A 22,111-nucleotide genomic window follows, 5' to 3' on the forward strand; every position below is an offset into this window, starting at 1 on the left:
AACAAAGAATTAGCATTCACTAGCCAGTAAACCATTGAGTTAACCCAATGTGTAAATGTTGTCACACTTTAAATGTATTGAAATGACAAATGGCTACATTTTGTCTTTTTTGTTGCTAAAATCAGTGCTGACCTTTGTGAATAGTATACAATTCCTAGGTGTGCTGACTTGAGAACTGAACAACCCCTCCCTGTCTCATCTCCGCAGCATCTCTCTTCCTACATTAATATCAGTTCACAGAGAAGTAAAACAAGTCACGTCCTTACCCTGAGTTAAGCTTGGCTTTGTCAGCCAGAGACCGAGACTGGTACATATCAGCAAGTGCTTCTGGTGATTGTGGTGGCTGGCTGAATGCCAGGATGCTGCAGTTTTGTTCTGCCAGAGGGCTGTCACTGAACCAAGTCATTGTGGATGATGCTGGCGTTCCGTTTATGGGGTCATATGTGGGGGTCATGGTTTTACTGTATAAGCCAGGACTTACTGCAAAGCAAAGGAAAGTACGAACTAGGATATGAGATTTGGGATAAGAATCTTTAGAACAACACTGCTTGTACTAAAATGGATTTTGAACTTAAATGTTTGTATTATTTAGAAAAATCATATGAATGATGGCAGAAGTTAAACACAGGTAAAACTCCAGTCTGGGTATTTAGTTCCTGGAAAGCTAGGAAACTCATCGGCTGTAAAATCTTCCAAAATCAACCCAGACAAATGTAGGACTATTTTCTTCTCAATAATTCAAAAATTTTTTATATCAGTAGTGCGTTCTGGCACTATTAGAAAACTGGAGCTCTCACAGAATACATGCATATACTTTATTTTTGGGCAAATCTCTTAAATTGCAATGCTTACCAATTTAAGGAATTTAGCTAGTTGATGGTTTATAAATCATCTGACTCTAATTTGCATAAGGGAAGTATAATAATCCCTTTCATTCTTTGTACTGGAATGTACTATGCAAGAAACTCTCAGTGTTGCAAGCAAGGTAGAGATTCATTCTTATATACAGGCATATCTCATTTCACTATGCTTCGAAGATACGTTTTTTTGTTTTTTAACTTTTTTTATTTTTAACTTTGTGACTCTGTGTTACATTTTGGTAACTCCTCCAATATTTCAACCTTTTTTTCATTACTATTATATTTGTCACTGTGATCAGTGATCTTTCATTTTACTACAATGACTTGCTGAAGGCTCAGATGATGTTAGCATTTTTAGCAATAAAATATTTTAAATTAAGGTATGTACATTTTAAAAAGACATACTGCTATTACACTCTTAATGGTAGCAATATAGTGTAAACATAACTTTTATATGTGCTGGGAAACAAAATAAATTTTATGCAACTCGCTTTATTACAGCAGTCTGCAGTATCTCTGAGGATGTCTGTAAAAATAAAAGGATGACACTTTTCTAGTTTTTACTGCCTCTCCTGTTACATACCCAATGCAAGATTTAAATTGAGTTCAGAAAAGAGTCATGTGAAGGTAGAATCAGGAAGAGAAGTATATTTGAATGATCTAACAAATTTCCTTATCCCACAAATTCATGGTCAATTCTGTGAAAGTTTTTCATTCATCAGCAACATAATATATACAATTAAAATAATGAGCTATATAACACACCTTATTAAAAAATTTCTGTTCTAAAATTAGTTGGATATTCTTTCCTTATCACCGGAATCCTTAATTTTAGTCCTTGTTTAGGGAGAGAGGAGGAAAGGCTAAGTAGAGAAAAGGAGAGTTCTTGAGACTTAAGAATTTAAGAAATTCTTGGATTTAATAATAAATTAAAATAATGAAACACCTATCATGAATCTTACCAGATGGACCTGAAATTGTTGGAGAACCCTCCAGGTTTAAAATATCTTCAATTATGGGCTCCTTATTATTTTTGTCTTTTTTCTTCTTCTTTTTAAAATATTCACCTGAAGGCTTTAATAACGACAATTCTTCTGCTCTTCTAATATCTAAAAATAAATATAAAAAAGAAAAAAGAAAAGCAAGAAGTAAAAAGAAAATTCCTTCTAAGACTTTGAGTCATGTTGGGCATGTGAAACCATTTCTCAAAAAATTCCTGAGAAGTAAATGGAACTAAATGACATTCCTTTTGAAGAAATTGAAGATCAGTGGCCCCCAAAATGGGTGTGTAGAGATCAAACAGTGGAGGGAGATTCATTCTAGGAACATTTCTAGTTTGTTTTTAAATCTGTTGTGAAACTATTTCAAACATATTCAATGCTAGTATGGTGGCCCCTTCCCATGCTCGCCACCCCCTTAAACCTTTCCTAGTATTTCGCTGTTCTTGTGTCATTTACTTACTAGCAGTTTCCCCCTCCCTCCTTCCTTCTTTCCTTTCTCCCTTCCTTTTCTGTTTTTAGGTTTTTAAGCAACCAGCAAGGACTCCATCTATTTCTTTATGGGCCAGTGACCCTCAGAGCTTTTCTCTGCCAAGTGGCTTCTTCCATCCCTGTGGCAGACATCCTAGGCACCTTGTCCATCTCCTGGCCCTCCCCATTTTGGTGCACTCTGACCTCCTTCCAGTGGTAGCTAGGATGTATCTCTTTATCCAAGGGCCTGCTCTGGATGCCAGAGTCCTCACTCCCCAGACAGAGATGCAACAGGTCACATGAGTTCAGAGAGTTAACACTCCTCAAGAGCAGCCCTCAATAACTCAGTGACTGGTGGAATGGTATATTAACACCCCAGGTCCCTCACCCCTTGGTTGCACAGCTCCAAGGCATGACCACACCGCTTCCCAGAGGGCCCCAGCTGTCCGTAGTGTGAGCTGATTAGTGACACTCACTTATTAGTGGCTTTCTCTTTCCAGTCTCACTTTACCACTCCCAGCCAGTGTTTCCTGGCATAACCTTCTAAATAAATAATATTTATACTTGAATTCTTATCTCAGGTCTTCTTCTGGAAAACTCAAGCTAAGAAGATAGTCCCCACTGTCCTCCATTACTCAAATATACTTCTAACTGCCATTTCCAATTAGAACTGATTGTACACTGGGCTGTTATGATCCCAGGTAAAAATCAAGGAATGTGGATGTTAGAATCTCTGGGCAGCTTTCCTGAAGGTAAATGCACTAATTCCACAGGTATCCCCACCTCTTAGTTCAGCTGAGGTTGAATCTGGCAGTTGAGCTGCCAGTAAACAAGCCTGACTGTCAGGTTGCAACACACACCTGTAACCATTCCAAATGCATAATTTATACACAAAACCAAGAGACAAATAAAAATTTCTAGTGGAAGCATTAGTAACAAAACAAAACAAAAACCTCACTGATACCTAAGCCCAAGGTTTGTATCTTGTCTTTTCTTTGAGAGAAAAAAAAAATCATCCTATTGCTAGATTTAAGTTCAGTTGGTCAGATATAAAAAGTGATTATTAGGGAATTCCCTGGAGGTTCAATGGTTAGGTCTTGGAACTTTCACTGCAGGGGTCATAGGTTCAAAGTTCAATCCCTCATTGAGGAACTATGATCCTACATGCTGTGCATCTTGGCCAAAAAAAAAAGTGATTATTAGAAATGCCAAGTTGAGTCATTTAGAGCTACCATGAAGGTGTAATCTGGAAAGAAAAGAATGTATGAATGCTTCTATTTAAAAACTTCAAGTTTTTGACCCTAGCCATGATGTGTGTTTCCAGTCCACTGTGGTGTCTGAAATGTACATTTTATTTACTCATTTACTGTTTTCAAATTTTCATTAGAATATTATTGAAAGCCAGGTACTTTGTGCTTATATCATTTGCTCACCATGCATCAAGGAAAAATTCTGGAACTTACCTTTTGTAATGGAAGCTTCCAATCATTTGTCTGGTCAGCAAACAGTTACTAAGCAGGTGATATGTGTTGGGCATTGTGCTAAGTGTTAGGAACAGACATGCTCAAGAAACGGCTGTCTTCATCCTATATAATACCATACCAGCCTGCACCACTCATTACTGGCACTCTCAATACTGTGTATATTATTAGACTTTTTCCCTTTTTTCCTCCATTACCTACCCTCTTTTAACATCTTATTTTTTACATGATTTATTTTCTGTCTCTGTATGCTACAATGGAAGCTCAGGGAGGGCAGAGGGTTTCGATTATTTTTATTGCTAACCAATCTCTAGCACTTACCATAGTGCCTGCCAAGTCAAAATATATATTTGCTGAAGGAATGAATAAGCAGTGTACAGTTTAATGGGGAAGATAGATCACCCACTCACATAGTGTGTATACTGTGTTCAAATCCTAAATATTAGCCTTGGAACTCAAGAGTATACCTACACACTTTCAAAAAATATACTTCCTGACCCAGAGTTTGCTACTATTATGGAAGTCCCAGAAAGAAGAAATGGTTTGGGCAGTGTTGTCCCTAAAGGCTGTTAAAATTTTTGATCCATAATTAAGTGTACTTTTCTGCTTAAAATAAACTCCACAAATGATGTTTATGGACAGAGTTATTTACTGGAGCCAAGTGTTAGGGAAGCAATTAGGATACTGCATCACCATTATCTCAAGAACAACATAGACATATCAGCTCTATGGTGATAATGATTTAATGGAACTCTTTTCGTTTGTCTTCAATATAACAATTTCAGTATGGCTTAGGGAAATGAGTTTTGGGGTGGAAATCTTAATGGAGTTGTCTTTTCTGTTTACAAGTCTCTTTTGAAATAGCTTTAAGCTTTGGGAAAATGAACCTGATTTATTCTGATAATGTTCCATCTGGTTTAACTTCACTTAAATGGCTCAAGTCCCCAGAACTGGGCTTGAAAACTGTGCTCCTAATAAGGGATGTAAAGCCAAGCAGTTGTGGGCAGAAGTGCGTGTATTTTCCTGTCCTCTTTTGCTGAGAGTACAGAGGGCAGAGGTGCCCGCCTGTGGGGACTCACTCAGGGCTCTGCAGATGTCGCTGACAGCTCTGAAGACCACAGTCGAGAAGCTGACTCGCAGTCGCACTGTCTTCATGTTCGGCAGGCGCAGGCGAAGCATTTTATGCTGAGGGGTAAAGACAAGCTTTGCGTCTGCCTGGACCCCACATTTGTCCAGAGTCCAGTGTGTTTTCAGAAGCCAGCAATGTTTCTGTTCCCACCAAAGGGCAAAGTCTGACCAGTCCTGGGCTATGTCTGCAAGAATAGAGAACAGATCTCAGTAAAGTGAGAGCAAGCACTTGCACCCTGGAGTCAAGTCCTGCATGTGCAAAACCAAAACCAATGCTGGTCTTCCACTCTCATCTTCCTACAACCCAAGCCTCCATCATTCTTGGCTTCTTGTCAAAGTCCCTAAGACAAGGCAGCTAGAAGACCGACTGAACCTTACCTTCTTTATATTTAAATACTATGGAAGGAACAGAAACATACAACTTTTATTCACGATGAAATGCTAAAGTTGTCTTCTCCCAAGTCCCTCAGTGCCAGAAGCAAGGCTTTATTTAATCAAGATGATTTCTCGAATAGAAATGGATCCTTCCAGGTCCCTGGTGGTCTGGTGGTTAAGAATCCCCCTTCCAATGCAGGGCACGTGGGTTTGATCCCTGGTCAGGGAACTAAGAACCCACCTGCTGTGGGGCAACTAAGCCCATGTGCTACAACTAGAGAAGCCCACACACCACCAACATCACCACCACAACGAGGGAAAACAGATGAATCCTTCAGACACCGGCTCACAAGGGAATATCAAAAGCTTCCAGTCAAAGTGCACACAGAACTACTGAGAAGTTTACATTTCACCCTTCTCAGGAATGTCCACCTCTTATCAGGACCACGGCATTACCAGTTTCCAAAACTGATAACACTAAAATCAGAGCTGAATATTTTATTTCTCAATGGTAGCATCAACACTGAACCCTTCCACTTCCTCAGTGCCCCTTGGCATCAAGATTGAATCTTTCCCCTTTGCCAATGTTAGAGTCATATTCAATCTTTTATTTTGCTAAATTAAGAGCCATCAGTACTTTTACTTAAAAAATGGCTTCTCCCTCTTTCTCTCTTTTTAAATTAGAAAACCTTTCTCTCAGTGCTATTAGTAGAAGTATAAATGCTGTAGGCTTCCCCAGTGGCTTCGTGGTAAAGAATCTGCCTGCAATGCAGGAGATGTGGGTTCAGTCCCTGGGCTGGGAAGATTCCCTGGAGGAGGGCATGGCAACCCACTCCAGTATTCTTGCCTGGAGAATCCCATAGACAGAGGAGCCTGGCGGGCTATAGTCCACGGGGTCACAGGAGTCAGACATGACTGAAGCGACTGCACAGCACAGTGTGGCATAAATGCTGTAATGCTGTAACTATTTTGGAAAGTCCTATGATTCAGTAAATTTTCCCTGATCTATATGTCCAACAGAAATGCCTATACTTACTTAAGACAGGTACTATCTATAAAAGCCCCCATATGTAAAGAACCCAATATCCATAAACCATCAGGTAAATGGATAAATTGTGGGAAAAAAAATCATATAATGGAATATTATACAGCAATGAGAATCAAAGAACCCAAACTATATGCAATAAAATGGATAAATCTCACAGACATAATGTGGCATGAAAGAAAGCAGATGCTTGAGGGTATATTATCCTGTGTAATTCCACGTATATACAGTTTGAAAACAAGTAAAATTATTCCTTTGGAGTTACAATTCAGGGTAGTAGCTACCCTTAGTGGGACAGTGGCTGGGAGGTGTCAGATGTGGGACTTGGGTGGGGGAACAGGTACTGTTTTATATCTTGATCTGGGTGGTGGTTATATGACTTTGTGAAAATTCACTGAACTATACACTTCTGATAATTGCACTTTTTGTATGTATATCATATTCCAATGAAGACAACTTAAAAATACTTTATATCACTAGTATAAGTGAAAAGCCAACATCTGTGGTCTTAAATGGAAGACAAAAAAATAAATGCAAAGAAAATAAAACATTATTAAATTCTAGGTCCATCATGTTGACTCCTGATGTTAAGACTCTGACCCTGAAGACTTCTTTCCTTGTTTAAACAAGGGCTAGTAGCAAACGGTGGGTAAGGACACTGGCACCAGGCTGCTTGTTCACAGAGCAATCAAGCATTGACAAAAAAATCACATAACAGTCTAAGGCCCCAGGCGTGGTCTAAGGTTACCCTAGATGTCACCATGGAGGGTGACCTCATTCCAGTGCAAATAGGTTATTACACCTACTGGGGAGCTTCAGTTTGCTACCAAGTTTCGACAGAGGGGGTCAGGGGGTTGTTTGGGCTCCTTCAGGGCTCCATTTCTCTTCTTCCTGCAGAAAGGGGCCATTGCAAGATGGATGATCAGAAAAACTTAGATAGTCAGACAGCCTAGTTCAGTCATTCAGTGATGATGCAACATACAGGGTTTCAAATGTAGAGAAACCATAAATAAGCAGCAACTTACTTATCTGTTCCACTAACTTGAGCATCACTCCCCCAATGTGCAGGTCTCCAGACACTCTCAGTGTGATGTCCTTCTGCTCCTCTTCATTTGGATGATCAACTCGGACCACAAGCTCCCAAGAAGCAGATGCAAAGTCACTGGATGAGAGCATTGTGGCAAATACAGGTGTCTACATGAAAAAAGGCAGACAGACCAGAAGGAAACTGAGGCTCATCAGGTAGACTCTGCAGAGCAAAACTTTCTTTTCTCTCATTTTTAGTCCCTTCCTCAAAAATGCTGCAGAGTTCCTGATATTAAATTCAGCATCTTAACTTTAAAGACAAAAAGTCTTATAAAAATGATCTCTTCTAAATCTCTTGTACTTTAAACTTTCTACCCTCCCAGGTCTACCTATCTATTTATTTTCTGTGTCTGCCCAATGCATCCATCCCTTTCTCCTGACTTTTCTTGACTTTCTATGAACTACTTTAGCAATAGGCAACAAATCACGACAATCCTTGACATAAAAAAAAATCACATTTATTGAAGCATAATTTGCATACAATAAAATGCATTGAATTGAAATGTATACTTTGATGCATATTATTATATGCATATTATACTTAAATAGAATTGATTTTAAAAAGAATATCTATACATAGGTATTATTACATTCACCCATAAAATAGTAAGGACATTTTCTGGTATGAAAAATTAAAAAAAAAAAAAAACAGAACAAAAAAGTTTCTTTTTTAGTCATATAACATGTAGTTTTATCTTAAGCACATAAGAGATACAGGTCATTAATAATTTGTTCTTGTTGTTCAGTCACTAACTCATGCCCTTCTCTTTGTGATCCCATGGTCGTATGCTAGGCATGCTAGGCTTCCTTGTCCTTCACCATCTCCCGAAGCTTGCTCAAACTCATGTCCATCCACATGCCCATCTTGATTCCAGCTTGTGAGTCACCCAGCCCAGCATGTTGTATGATGCATTTAAGTTAAATAAGCAGGGTGACAATATACACCCTTGACATACTCCTTTCGTAATTTGGAACCAGTCCATTGTTCCATGTCCAGTTCTAACTGTTGCTTCTTGGTCTGCATACAGGTTTCTCAGGAGGCAGGTAATGTGGTCTGGTACATCTATCTCATTAAGAATATCCCACAGTTTGTTGTGAACCACACAGTCAAAGGATTTAGCATAGTTAATGAAGCAGATGTTTCATTTGAATTCCGTTGCTTTCTTCATGGTCCAACAAATGTCAGCAATTTGATCTCTGGTTCCTCTGCCTTTTATAATTCCAGCTTGTATATCTGGAATTTCTTGGCTCACATACTCCTGAAGCCTACTGCATAGGATTTTGAGTATAATCTTGCTACCATTGAGATTAGTGCAATTGTACAGTAATTTGAACATTCTTTGGCATTGCCTTTCTTTGGGATTGGAATGAAAATTGACCTTTTCCAGGCCTGTGCCCACTGCAAAGTCTTCCAAATTTGCTGGCTAAGAGTGCAACACTTTAACAGCATCATTCCAGTTCAGCTGGGATTCTATTACTTCCATTAGCTTTGTTCACAGTGATGCTTCCTAAGGCCCACCTGACTTCACACTCCCAGGATGTTTGGCTCTAGGGCAGTGACCACACTATCATGGTTACCCAGGTCATTCAGAGCTTTTTAATACAGTTCTTCTGTGTATCTTCTGTGTGTGGAAGAAAGTGAAGAAGAAGTAAAGAGCCTCTTGATGAAAGTGAAAGAGGAGAGTGAAAAAGTTGGCTTAAAGCTCAACATTCAGAAAACGAAGATCATGGCATCTGGTCCCATCACTTCATGGCAAATAGATGGAGAAATGGTGGAAACAGTGGTAGACTTTATTTTTTGGGGCTCCAAAATCACTCCAGATGGTGACTGCAGCCATGGGGTCCCAAAGAGTTGGATACGACTGAGTGACTGAACTGAACTCTGTGTATCAGTTCAGTTTAGTTGCTTAGTCATGTCCGATTGATTCTTTGTGACCCCATGCACTGCAGCAGGCCAGGCTTCCCTGTATATCACAAACTCCTGGAACTTGCTCAAACTCATGTCCATCGAGTCAGTGATGCCATCCAACCATCTCATCCTCTGTCATCCCCTTCTCCCTCCGCCTTCAATTTTTCCACCATCAGGGTCTTTTCTAATGAGTCAGTTCTTCTCATCAGGTGTCCAGAGTACTGGAGCTTCAGCTTCAGCATCAATCCTTCCAATGAATATTCAGGATTGATTTCCTTTAGGATTGACTGGTTTGATCTGCTTGCAGTACAAGGGACTCTCAAGAATCTTCTCCAACACCATAGTTCAAAAGAATCTATTCTTTGGCACTCAGCTTTCCTTATAGTCCAGCTCTCACATCCATACATGACTACTGGAAAAACCATAGCTTTGACTAGACAGACCTTTGTCAGCAAAGTGATGTCTCTGCTTTTTAATATGCTTTCTTGGTTGGTTATAGGTTTTCTTCCAAGGACCAAGCGTCTTTTAACTTCATGGCTGCAATCATTATTTGCAGTGATTTTGGAGCCCAAGAAAATAGTCTGTCACTGTTTCCGTTGTTTCCTCATTTATTTGCCATGAAGTGATAGGACCAGATGCCATGATCTTAGTTTTTTGAATGTTGAGTTTTAAGCCAAGTTCTTCATTCTCCTCTTTCATGTTCATCAAGAGGCTCTTAGTCCTTCTTCATTTTCTGCCATAAGGGGGGTGTCATCTGCATATCTGAGGTTATTGATATTTCTCCCAGCAGTCTTGATTCCAGCTTGTGCTTCATCCAGCCCAGCATTTCATATGATGTACTCTGCATATAAGTTAAACAAGCAGGGTGACAATATACAGCCTTGATGTACTCCTTTCCCAATTTGGAACCAGTCTGTTCCATGTCCGGTTCTAACTCTTGCTTCTTGACCTTCATACAGATTTCTCAGGAGGTAGATAAAGTGGTCTGGTATTTCCATCTCTTTAAGAATTCTGCACAGTTTGTTGTGATCCACACAGTCAAAGGCTTTAGCATAGTCAATAAAGCAGAAGTAGATGTTTCTCTGGAACTCTCTTGCTTTTTCAATGATCCAACAGATGTTGGCAATTTGATCTCTGGTTCCTCTGCCTTTTCTAAATCCAGCTTGAACATCTGGAAGTTCACAGTTCATGTACTGTTGAAGCCTGGCTTGGAGAATTTTCAGCATTACTTTGCTAGCATTGAGATGAGTGCAATTTTGTTGCAGTTTGAATATTCTTTGGCATTGCCTTTCTTTGGGACTGGAATGAAAGCTGACCTTTCCCAGTCCTATGGCCACTGCTGAGTTTTCCAAATGTGTTGGCATATTGAGTGCAGCACTTTCACAGCATTATCTTTTAGGATTTGAAATAGCTCAGCTGGAATTCCATCACCTCCACTAGCTTTGTTTGTAGTGATGCTTCCTAAGGACCACTTGACTTCGCATTTCAGGATGGCTGGCTCTAGGTGAGTGATCACACCATCTTCCGTGTATTCTTGCCACCTTTTCTTAACCTCTTCTGCTTTTGTAGGTCCTTACCATTTTTGTCCTTTATTGTGCCTATCTTTGCAATGAAATGTTCCGTTGCTATCTCCAGTTTTCTTAAAGAGATCTCTAGTCATTCCAATTCTATTGTTTTCCTCTATTTCTTTGCATTGTACACTTAAGAAGGCTTTCTTGTCTCTCCTTACTATTCTCTGGAACTTTGCATTCAGTTGCGTATATCTTTCCCTTCCTCCTTGCCTTTCGCTTCCCTTCTTTTCTCAGTTTCTGTAAGGCCTCCTTAGGGGTCTTTGCCATTCCCTTCTCTGGTAGACTGGATGTCCACAGGACAACATGGCAGCAGCAGCCTGAAGAGGCACTTGCAGCCTGGGAAGCAGCTTCACAGAGATCACACTGGAGACAGAGATGGGAGCAGGGTAGTGACCAGCACCACCAATTCCTAGCACAGAGCAGGAGGAGAGGAGAGGCTGGGGCCAGAGCTTGGCAGCGGTGGGGGATCAGCTCCAGGGTGACCTGCAGCAGCAGAGAAGGTGAGAGGGGCCCTCTGCTCTTGAGTGGTGGATCAGCCCCAGGGTGGCCAGGGGCAGCACATATTCAACTTACTTGAGTTACCATTTTATATTATATATGTCATATAAGTTTTTGGACACACTTTTGGGAAAATATTTAAAACAGGAGTGATAGACATACAATCCCACTCTTCAAAGTGCAGATGGGGTGAGTGCTTCAAAGCCACAGTGTCCCATCATTGGAGGAACTAGGATGAATGAAGCTAAGCAGTATCACAACTGAGTGTTTTGAGTATAATAGGAAGACTGGAATCCCAAATTTGCAGAACTTAAAAATGTCAGCTCTCTCTTAAGTAGGAAGAAAATGATAATACCTCTTCTGGCTATTTTAAGATTTGAAATAAAAATCAGTCATTTAAGTGATGACAAACCTGTTTCACTTTGCTAGGTAAAGACAGCTTATAAGAAATCCCTGTTTTCATAAGGCCTGTTCTTGAAAACCATCAGTGTATGCAAAGGGCTTGGGAAAGGGTCTCTCTAAGGGAAAGTGCACAGGAACCCTGTAAATCTTATTTATATGCAGATTCTATTCAGCAGGATCTTATTAACATGCAGTTTCTAGTCAGCAGATCTGGGAATGATGTGGAAACCCTGCATTCATAACATACTCCAGCTGATGCTAGTCTTCATCTTAAACTCTTAAGTCACAACAGCCACTTAAAAAAAATTAGCTCCAGGACTCAGTTCCTCCCTTCAACCTAATTAGATCAGTATTAAGCTAGGACCATGGTGACCTCTGAGGAACATTATTTTTAATATTAAGCACTAAATCCCGCGGATAAGGGAGCCTAGCAGGCTCCAGTCCATTTGGTCACAAGTGTTGGACATAACTTAGTAACTAAACCACCAACCACTAATTATAGTAAAAACTCTCAAGAAAGTGGGCATAGAGGAAACCTACCTCAACATAATAAAGGTCATAAATGAGAAACCCACAGCAAACATCATTTTCAGTGATGAAAAGGTAAAAGCATTTCCCTGTAAGATCAGGAACAGGGACTTCACTGGTGGTCCAGTGGTTAAGAATCCATCTTGCAATAAAGGGGACACAGGTTTGATCCCTTGTAGGGGAACAAGATCCCACATACCCTGGAGCAACTACTGAGCCTGTGCACTCCAGAGCCTCTGTGCCAAAACTAGAGAGCCCACATGCTGCAACTACTGAAGTCTGCATGCCACAACTAGAGTCCCTGTGAGGCAATGAAGGATCCCACGTGTTGCAACTAAGACCTGATGCATATAAATAAATAAATAAATAAAAGATCAGGAACAAGACAAGGATTCTCACTATAGCCACTTTTATACAACATAGTATTGGAAGACCTAGCCACAGCAGTAAGACAAGAAAAAGAAATAAATGGAAGCCAAACTGGAGAGGAAGCAGTAAAACTGTCACTGTTTGCAGATGACATGGCACTATATATAGAAAACCCTAAAGATGCCACCAGAAAACTACTAGAGCTAATCAATGAATTTGGTAACATTGCAGGATACTATACACACACACACACACACATATATATGTATATATATATATAGTATCTGTTGCATTTCTGTATACTAACAATGAACTATCAGAGAAATTAAGGAAACAATCCTACTTACCACTACATCTAAAATAATAAAATACTTAGTCATAAAACAATCTAAGGAGGTAAAAGATCTGTACTTGGGTCTATTTACAAGACACTGATGAAAGAAATGGAAGCTAATACAAACAGATGGAAAGATATACCATGTTCATGGGTTGGAAGAATTAATATTGTTAAAATGATGATACTATGCAAGGAAATCTACAGATTTAGTGTGATCCCTATAAAAATAACAAAGGCATTTTTCACAGATCTAGAACAAATAATTAAAAAATTTGTACGGAAACACAAAAAACCACAAATAGTGAAAACAAGCTTGAAAAAGAAGAACAGAGCTAGAGGAATCATGCTTCCTGATTTCAGATTATACTATAAGGCTATACAGTCAGCAAAAACAAGACCAGGAGCAAAAACAAGACCAGGAGCTCAGACCATGAACTCCTTATTGCCAAATTCAGACTTAAATTGAAGAAAGTAGGGAAAACCACTAGACCATTCAGGTATGACCTAAATCAAATCCCTTATGATTATACAGTGGAAGTGAGAAATGGATTTAAGGGACTAGATCTGATAGAGTGCCTGATGAACTATGGAATGAGGTTCGTGACATTGTACAGGAGACAGGGATCAAGACCATCCCCATGGAAAAGAAATGCAAAAAAGCAAAATGGCTGTCTGGGGAGGCCTTACAAATAGCTGTGAAAAGAAGAGAAGAGAAAAGCAAAGGAGAAAAGGAAAGATATAAACATCTGAATGCAGAGTTCCAAAGAATAGCAAGAAGAGATAAGAAAGCCTTCTTCAGCGATCAATGCAAAGAAATAGAGGAAAACAACAGAATGGGAAAGACTAGGGATCTCTTCAAGAAAATCAGAGATACCAAAGGAACATTTCATGCAAAGATGAGCTCGATAAAGGACAGAAATGGTATGGACCTAACAGAAGCAGAAGATATTAAGAAGAGATGGCAAGAATACACAAAAGAACTGTACAAAAAAGATCTTCACGACCCAAATAATCACGATGGTGTGATCACTCACCTAGAGCCAGACATCCTGGAATGTGAAGTCAAATGGGCCTTAGAAAGCATCACTACGAACAAAGCTAGTGGAGGTGATGGAATTCCAGTTGAGCTATTCCAAATCCTGAAAGATGATGCTGTGAAAGTGCTGCACTCAATATGCCAGCACATTTGGAAAACTTAGCAGTGGCCACAGGACTGGAAAAGTTTTCATTCCAATCCCAAAGAAAGGCAACGCCAAATAATGCTCAAACTACCGTACAATTGCACTCATCTCACACACTAGTAAAGTAATGCTCAAAATTCTCCAAGCCAGGCTTCAGCAATATGTGAACTGTGAACTTCCTGATGTTCAAGCTGGTTTTCAAAAAGGCAGAGGAACCAGAGATCAAATTGCCAACATCTGCTGGATCATAGAAAAAGCAAGAGAGTTCCAGAAAAACATCTATTTTTGCTTTATTGACTATGCCAAAGCCTTTGACTGTGTGGATCACAATAAACTTTGGAAAATTCTGAAAGAGATGGGAATACCAGACCACCTGATCTGCCTCTTGAGAACTCTGTATGCAGGTCAGGAAGCAACAGTTAGAACTGGACATGGAACAACAGACTGGTTCCAAATAGGAAAAGGAGTTCGTCAAGGCTGTATATTGTCACCCTGTTTATTTAACTTATATGCAGAGTACATCATGAGAAACGCTGGATTGGAAGAAACACAAACTGGAATCAAGATTGCCGGGAGAAATATCAATAACCTCAGATATGCAGATGACACCACCCTTATGGCAGAAGGTGAAGAGGAACTCAAAAGCCTCTTGATGAAAGTGGAAGTGGAGAGTGAAAAAGTTGGCTTAAAGCTCAACATTCAGAAAACAAACATCATGGCATCCGGTCCCATCACTTCATGGGAAATAGATGGGAAAACAGTGGAAGCAGTGTCAGACTTTATTTTTCTGGGCTCCAAAGTCACTACAGATGGTGACTGCAGCCATGAAATTAAAAGACACTTACTCCTTGGAAGGAAAGTTATGACCAACCTAGATAGCATATTCAAAAGCAGAGACATTACTTTGCCAACAAAGGTTCGTCTAGTCAAGGCTATGGTTTTTCTTGTGGTCATGTATGGATGTGAAAGTTGGACTGTGAAGAAGGCTGAGCACTGAAGAGTTGATGCTTTTGAACTGTGGTGTTGGAGAAGACTCTTGAGAGTCCCTTGGACTGCAAGGAGATCCAACCAGTCCATTCTGAAAGAGATCAGCCCTGGGATTTATTTGGAAGGAATGATGCTAAAGCTGAAACTCCAGTACTTTGGCCACCTCATGAGAAGAGTTGACTCATTGGAAAAGACTCTGATGCTGGGATGGATTGGGGGCAGGAGGAGAAGGGGACGACAGAGGATGAGATGGCTGGATGGCATCACTGACTCGATGGGCGTGAGTCTGAGTGAACTCCGGGAGTTGGTGATGGACAGGGAGGCCTGGCGTGCTGTGGTTCATGGGGTCTCAAAGAGTCGGACACGACTGAGCGACTGATCTGATCTGATCTGATAGTACTCAAAACAGTATGGGACTGGCACAAAAACAGACACTTAGATCAATGGAATAGAACAGAGAGCTCAAAACTAAACCTACACACTTATGGTCAATTATTCTACAACAAAGGAGCCAAGAATATACAATGGAGAAAAGATAGTCTCTTCAATAAGTACTACTGGGAAAACTGGACAGTTACATGTAAAAGGATGAAATTAGAATATTCTCTAACACTATATACAAAAATTCAAAATGGATTAAAGATCTAAATGTAACCAGAAACCATAAAACTCCTAGAAGAAACCATAGACAGAACACCTTTGACATAAATGGTAACAACATTTTTTTTTGTATGTCTCCTAAAGCAAATGAGATAAAAGCAAAAATAAACAAATGGGACCTAATTAGATGTAAAAGCTTTTGTACAGCAAAGGAAGCTATAAACAAAACAAAAAGACAACATATAGAATGGGAGAAAATATTTGTAGAAGATGTGACAGACAAGGGATTGATTTCTAAAACATACGAACAGCTTATACAGCTCAATTAAAAAAACCCTACCCGCTCAAAAAATGGGCAGAAGACTTAAATAAACATCTCTCCAAAGAAGACATATAGATGGCCAACAGGCACAAGAAAAGATGCTCAACATCATTAATCGCCAGAGAAATGCAAATTAAAACCACAGTGAGATACAGTCTCATACCTGTCAGAATGGCGATGATCAAAAAGACTAGAAATAACAAACGTTGGTGAGGACATGGAGAAAAGGGAACCTTCAATACACTGTTGGTGAAAATGTAAATTGGTGTAGCCAGTGTGGAAAACAGTATGGAGGTTTTTCAAAAAGCTAAAAATAGAGCTAGCATATGACCCAGCAATGACATTCCTGATATATATCAAAAAACAAAACAAATAATCCCCCCAAAACACCAATTTGAAAAGATACAGAATATACATATTGTAAAGATATTATTTACAATGGCCAAAATATGAAGCAGCTTAAGTGTCCATCAACATATGAGTGGATAAATATGTGGAATGGGATATTATTCAACCATAAAAAAGAATGACATTTTGCCATTTCCAACAACATGGATGGACTTGGAAGATATTATGCTAAGTGAAATAAGGCAGACAGATAATACTGTATGATAACACTTATATGTGGACTCTAAAATAATAAACTACTGAATATAACAAAAAGGAAACAGATATATAGATAGAGAACACATATATAGAGAAAAACTAGTGGTTACCAGTGGGGAGAGGGAAGGACGGAGGGGCAAAATAGGGGAAATTAAGAGCCACAAACTATCATGTATCAAATAACCTTTATAGCTTATAGGATATATTGTATAACACAGGGAATATAGCCAATATTTTATAAGTATAAATGGGGTATAGCCTTTAAAATTGTGAATCACTGTTGTACATCTGTAACATAATGCTGTACATCAACTATATTTCACTAAAAAGTTAAAAAAATTATAAAAAGCAATAATTAAACCACCAGTGTCACTGTTCACATTTGTAAGCAAAAGAGAATCACAAGATAAATGCAAATCTGAACAGGCTTAGAACAGATTTCATTTGTTCCACTCAACTTCAAGAGTTCAGAGGCGACTAGAAGGATCCTAATGTTTGCACCTCCCAATGCACAGAGGAACATACAAGACTTCTTGCATGGGGAGTGTCATGCAGTGATTATGTTGGGCCTAACCACCTCACTGTCATCTTCAGCCTCAGGTGTTATTTATTGTGTACATCATGCAGAATGATGTACTCTGGGATAACTACTATCCTTGTGTTATCTCCATCCTCTCAGCAATCCCATTTAGAAATGAGGAAACAGAAAAGCTAGGTAATTTATCAGAAGTCACACAGCAAGTTAGATCATGGAGTGCAAACAGAAATTCAGGTTCTAACTCCAAACTCTCAACCAGCACTCTGGGACATATTTTCGATAATATTACAAAGTTAATATGAAATACAACACTTAAAACTATGAGCTAAATTCTCAGTACCTTCACCAAACATTGTAACTAACATAAATCTTTCCCAGTTAGGAGACAATAAAGATACCTCTTTCACTGTCAAATTCTTAACATGGTATTGAAGTATTTGACTTTAAGATTCTTACAGCTTTTTAAATGCTATGCTTTGAGGCTTTGTTATTTAAAATGTTTTGTACATAAAGAAAATAACCTTACTTTTAAAATGACTCCTTGCTGCTTGTTTTGGGAGCAATCAGGATTTTTCTTTATCTAACCTGGGCAATAAAGTATTTCTCATTTAAAAAACAGGCGGTAGTGATTTCCTTACAACGAAATTCAGGCTAAAATTAGACAATCTGGTTTACCCACATTCCACTCCTATCTTTTCTGCGCCTTTCTTTTCGAGAGTGAACTTCTGCAGCAAGCTGTTGCTTGTTGAGGAAAGCCTCAAACTTCGGCTGGGAAAGCAGACCTAGTGTGTTAAAGATCAGAACAAGAAGCAAAGCGCACCAGCACACCTGCCTTCCCTGGGGAAACCCAGTGGCCCACTTCCGGCGGTCCTTTATAGAAAACTCAGTCAAGACAGACAGACACAGGCAGACAGAGAGACAGAGAGGGAAATAGACCGAATGCTTCCTCTGGAAGAACAGAGAGTGAGTGGGTCCGAAGGCCACTGGCCTGTCTTTTGCCAGGTATGCAAGGTCCTGGGGCCCAGGGGAATGTGGTGGGTGGGTAGAAACCCCTCCCTACCCGTAAGGTCAGCACCGCTGCTGGACTGAGTTTATTTTGCGCAGCCAGATGCTCAAGGTTGGAGAAGGTGGTCACAAGCTGATCACGCGATTTTTAATTCAACAGCTATTTATGTGCAGGAAGCCGCAGAAAGGCAGGAGCGGGGGTCTGGGGAACCAGCGGTGCCCATCGCAGCCTCCCTTCCCCGCCAGTCTCCAGTCCCCGCCGGGGCCCAGCTCCTGGGCACTCACTTCCTTTCTCAAGCCTGCGGCGTGCGGTCTCGCGGCCGGGCACGTGTGCCGCTGCCCTCCTGGAGACGCGGGCAGAGGCCACCCAGGCCGAGCTGGGGGCGCGCGGTGGCGGCGGCTGCTTCGCGAGGCTCTGCGGGCGAGTGCTGCGCGCGGACCTACAGCCTAGACTGGCGCCCGCCCCCGCCGACTGGTCTCCGCCCCGCGCGGCCCTCCGGGCACGGCCGGCCAGCGCGGCGGGCAGGCAGCAGCACGACGAGCCCCAGCCTGCCAGGTCCCACTGCCCAGGGAGGGGGCGCTCTGCAGACTTTACGGACAAATGGTGGTCTCTGGGCTGCCGCGCGGCGGGACAGCGGGGAGAACCGGGGCGGATGCTCAGACCCACGCACCTCTTGCGACCTCTCATCCTGCCCACCCTTCTCTAGACCGCCTCTCGTTTCCCAGTTCCCCGAGGCCCGCCCGGGACTAGCCTGGTGATTAAGATCCTGCTACTTTCCCCGCCCTGCGGGTGTACTCGTCACTCACATCCCGGGTGCATCCACTTCCTCTCAGCCCTGGCTCTAGGCAAGAACAACTGCCTCCGCTCAACTGCCTCAGCCCGGAGCACCTGTGGTTGCCAGCTGGAAGAAACAAAAGTGGTTCATCTCTGAGTAAGAGGATGGTGTAAACCTCTGAGAAGGGCGAGGCGTCCCAAACACGCACGTTGGAAGATCCCTGGGCAACCTAAGGCCGCTCCCCTCGCTGAAGTCTGGGTGGCTCACCTCAGATTCACCACCCAGCCCTCCACTCACCTTCCTGTCGGATTCACTTCCGAAGGAAGCAGGAAGGGTGGGTGACCTTGGGCAATTGGCACAGCTCTCCAAACCTTTTGTTGAGTATTTACTGCGCACCAGGCCTGAGTCTGAGCTTTGAGGATACAGGGTTATAAAACAGGAAATTATAGTTTTCTCATTTGTAAAATGGGTAAAGGGATTCCCACCACCCGAATTTCAGTCCATGGAGGAGTTTCATGCAGTAATACAGTCTTTACCGATTTTCATCAAGTACATAAAGCTTCTGATAACTTATGTTTAATTTAAAATATTGCAAAATTTAGAAGTGGAATCCTTGTTTTTGCTTGGCATTACCATATTCAGCCATTATTATGGTTCTGAAAGTACTTTACATTTAATTTTAAAAGGCCAGTTGAACAAACAGCAGAAAATATGGGGTTTTAGAATTAAAATGATTAAAAATTTGAAACTGAATTTCCTAATTTGGTAGTTTGTCAACTATAGGAATGTGGTCAACTGTCATCTGGTTCCACTTTCTTGCATACCTAATACCAACTGAGCAAATATGCACTTATTTGGAGTAGAGAGTGTCTAAGACTTGCTTTCTGGAGACTGTGCATGACTGATTAGAGTATAGACTGTCTTCAGGATTTTGGAAACGATCATAAGTAGTGATGGCTTTCTCTGCACCAAATTGGTTTTCTATTTTAGTTGAAAATATCTAGATTGCGCTAAAGAATTTAACTGGTTTTAAGCTTTCTGCTTGGCCTAAATTCCTTTTTAAGCTTTTCATTGAAATATGCTTTTATATGCAAGAACACAAATCAAGAATATATAGCTGATGAATTTTCACATGCTGGACACATCTGTGAAATGAACATCCAGATGAAGAAACAGGACTTTGCAAGTCCTCAGAAGCCCCTTAATCTCACCTTTTAGTTTTTAATACTACCACCACTCACCAAGAGTAGCCATTATCCTGACTTCAAATCCTTAAATGGGTTTTTGCTGATATCTGTACCATATATAAATGGAATTGGATGATATATATTATTTTGTGTCTAGTTTCTTTTGTTTAGCATTGTTTTTGAGTTTCATCTATATTGAATGTCTTAGGTTTTTTTTTTTTTTTTTTTAGTACTTGCTTATTATTGTGATAGTTCAATTCATCCTCTAAGGTTCTGATTTACAAGCGTATTAAAAAGTATATTTTCGACTTCAAAATTTCATAATATATTAACAAGCAATGCTTGCTTGAATTCTTCTTAAAAACAAGCAGAATCAACACTTTGAGTCTGTTATTTAATCCACACATGTTCATCAAGCAATGAATAAGATTATTTATTCATTCATCCATGGTATTACTGTGAGCTAGACACTGAAACAAGTGCTGAAAATACTCAGAGTAGGCACAGACTTTATCTTCAGATCCGAGGGAATATGGAGGAGTGGTGTGTACCTCTCCCAGGTGTGTGGCATGGTGGGGAGCTTTAGAAAAGGCTTCAGAGATGGTTTTTTGAGATAGAATTGGAAGTTTGATAGTTGCCTATAATAACCTGTTGTTGTTGTTGTTGTTAAGTTGCTTCAGTCGTGAACGACTCTGTGCAACCCCATAGACGGCAGCCCACCAGACTCCCCCGTCCCTGGGATTCTCCAGGCAAGAACGTTGGAGTGGGTTGCCATTTCCTTCTCCAATGCATGAAAGTGAAAAGCGAAAGTGAAGTTGCTCAGTCGTGTCTGACTCTTCTCGACCCCATGGACTGCAGCCTACCAGGCTCCTCCATCCATGGGATTTTCCAGGCAAGAGTACTGGAGTGGGGTGCCATTGCCTTCTCTGATAATAACTTGTAGTCTCTAGAAAACAGTTTTAAGGTATATTTTTTAGTTAGTAAATAGTTATTGTGCTTCAGGAGATATATTTCCTCATCTCAAAAATTTCCAGGTTCACAGTGCAAATATTGAAACAATAACTATTATCAGATACTTATAGTACTGCAGAGCTGGACTGAAAATCATTACCCTCAATAGGTAAGTTAGTCAGGTCTGCATTATCATGTGGACTATAAAGGTATAACAGAAAAGAACAAACCTAAAATATACAGGATAGCCCATTTTCAAGGCTCCTCCCCCCTTTAAAGATACAACATTTTTCACTCATATAGAGACAAAAAGTTGTGGAAACTTTTTGGTTTACAGGAACCTTGTTGAATATTTACATAAACATGGTGACCTGACCTACTTGGACAGCTGCAAGCACAAAGGATTCTAGTACCAAGAAGTTTGAAACAACCAGACACAGGCCTCCTCTTTTGGGATAAAAGAAGGCTGAATTCTAATGCTGGGAAGATGGTTCTTTGGATTGCCAGTCCATCATCTTCTTAACATGCTGACTTTCCAAATAAAGTTGCTATTCTTTGTCCCAACAGCTCATCTCTTGATTTATTGGCCTGTTGCCTGGCCAGTGGTGTGAGCTCGGACTTGGTAACAAGCACACTGGAGTGGATGATTGATGTGGCCATGTTCTTATTCACTGAACAGAAAAGGGAAATAAACCAGTAGAGGGCCTTTGACCATCCTAGCTACTTTAACTTGTTAGACACAAATGACCTTCTTCTGCTAATACGTTTTCACTTCTACCAGATGATCCAGCACAGTTTAAAGAATTCTATATGCTTGACTTAGAGAAAATTCGAAAAATGTTAGAAAGAGAAAAGAGGGATTTTTTTCCCCTGATTGATGGTTTTATTTGACAAAACAAA

General features: G+C 40.5%; 1 protein-coding gene across 3 annotated transcripts in view; it reads right to left on the reverse strand.

The window, feature by feature from the left end:
• The window catches only part of FERMT1 (FERM domain containing kindlin 1), a 60,798-nt gene extending 41,461 nt beyond the window's left edge, over positions 1 to 19,337 (reverse strand). The window contains exons 1-5 of one of the 3 annotated variants that reach the window (XM_019973380.2): positions 19,105 to 19,337; positions 7,384 to 7,552; positions 4,890 to 5,123; positions 1,823 to 1,969; positions 267 to 480 (exon numbers count right to left, since the gene is read on the reverse strand). In XM_019973380.2, the coding sequence (XP_019828939.1) occupies positions 267 to 480; positions 1,823 to 1,969; positions 4,890 to 5,123; positions 7,384 to 7,534 (746 nt within the window). In that variant the 5' untranslated portion in view covers positions 7,535 to 7,552; positions 19,105 to 19,337. Of the gene's footprint in view, positions 1 to 266; positions 481 to 1,822; positions 1,970 to 4,889; positions 5,124 to 7,383; positions 7,553 to 18,582; positions 18,899 to 18,968; positions 18,988 to 19,104 lie in introns of those variants that run through there. The other 2 variants (XM_070801156.1, XM_019973379.2) reach the window with 2 other exon arrangements.
• Between the last annotated feature and the right edge of the window lie 2,774 nt (positions 19,338 to 22,111).

This window comes from Bos indicus, chromosome 13 (genome assembly GCF_029378745.1).
Source record: "Bos indicus isolate NIAB-ARS_2022 breed Sahiwal x Tharparkar chromosome 13, NIAB-ARS_B.indTharparkar_mat_pri_1.0, whole genome shotgun sequence".
NCBI classification, from domain to species: Eukaryota; Metazoa; Chordata; class Mammalia; order Artiodactyla; family Bovidae; genus Bos; species Bos indicus.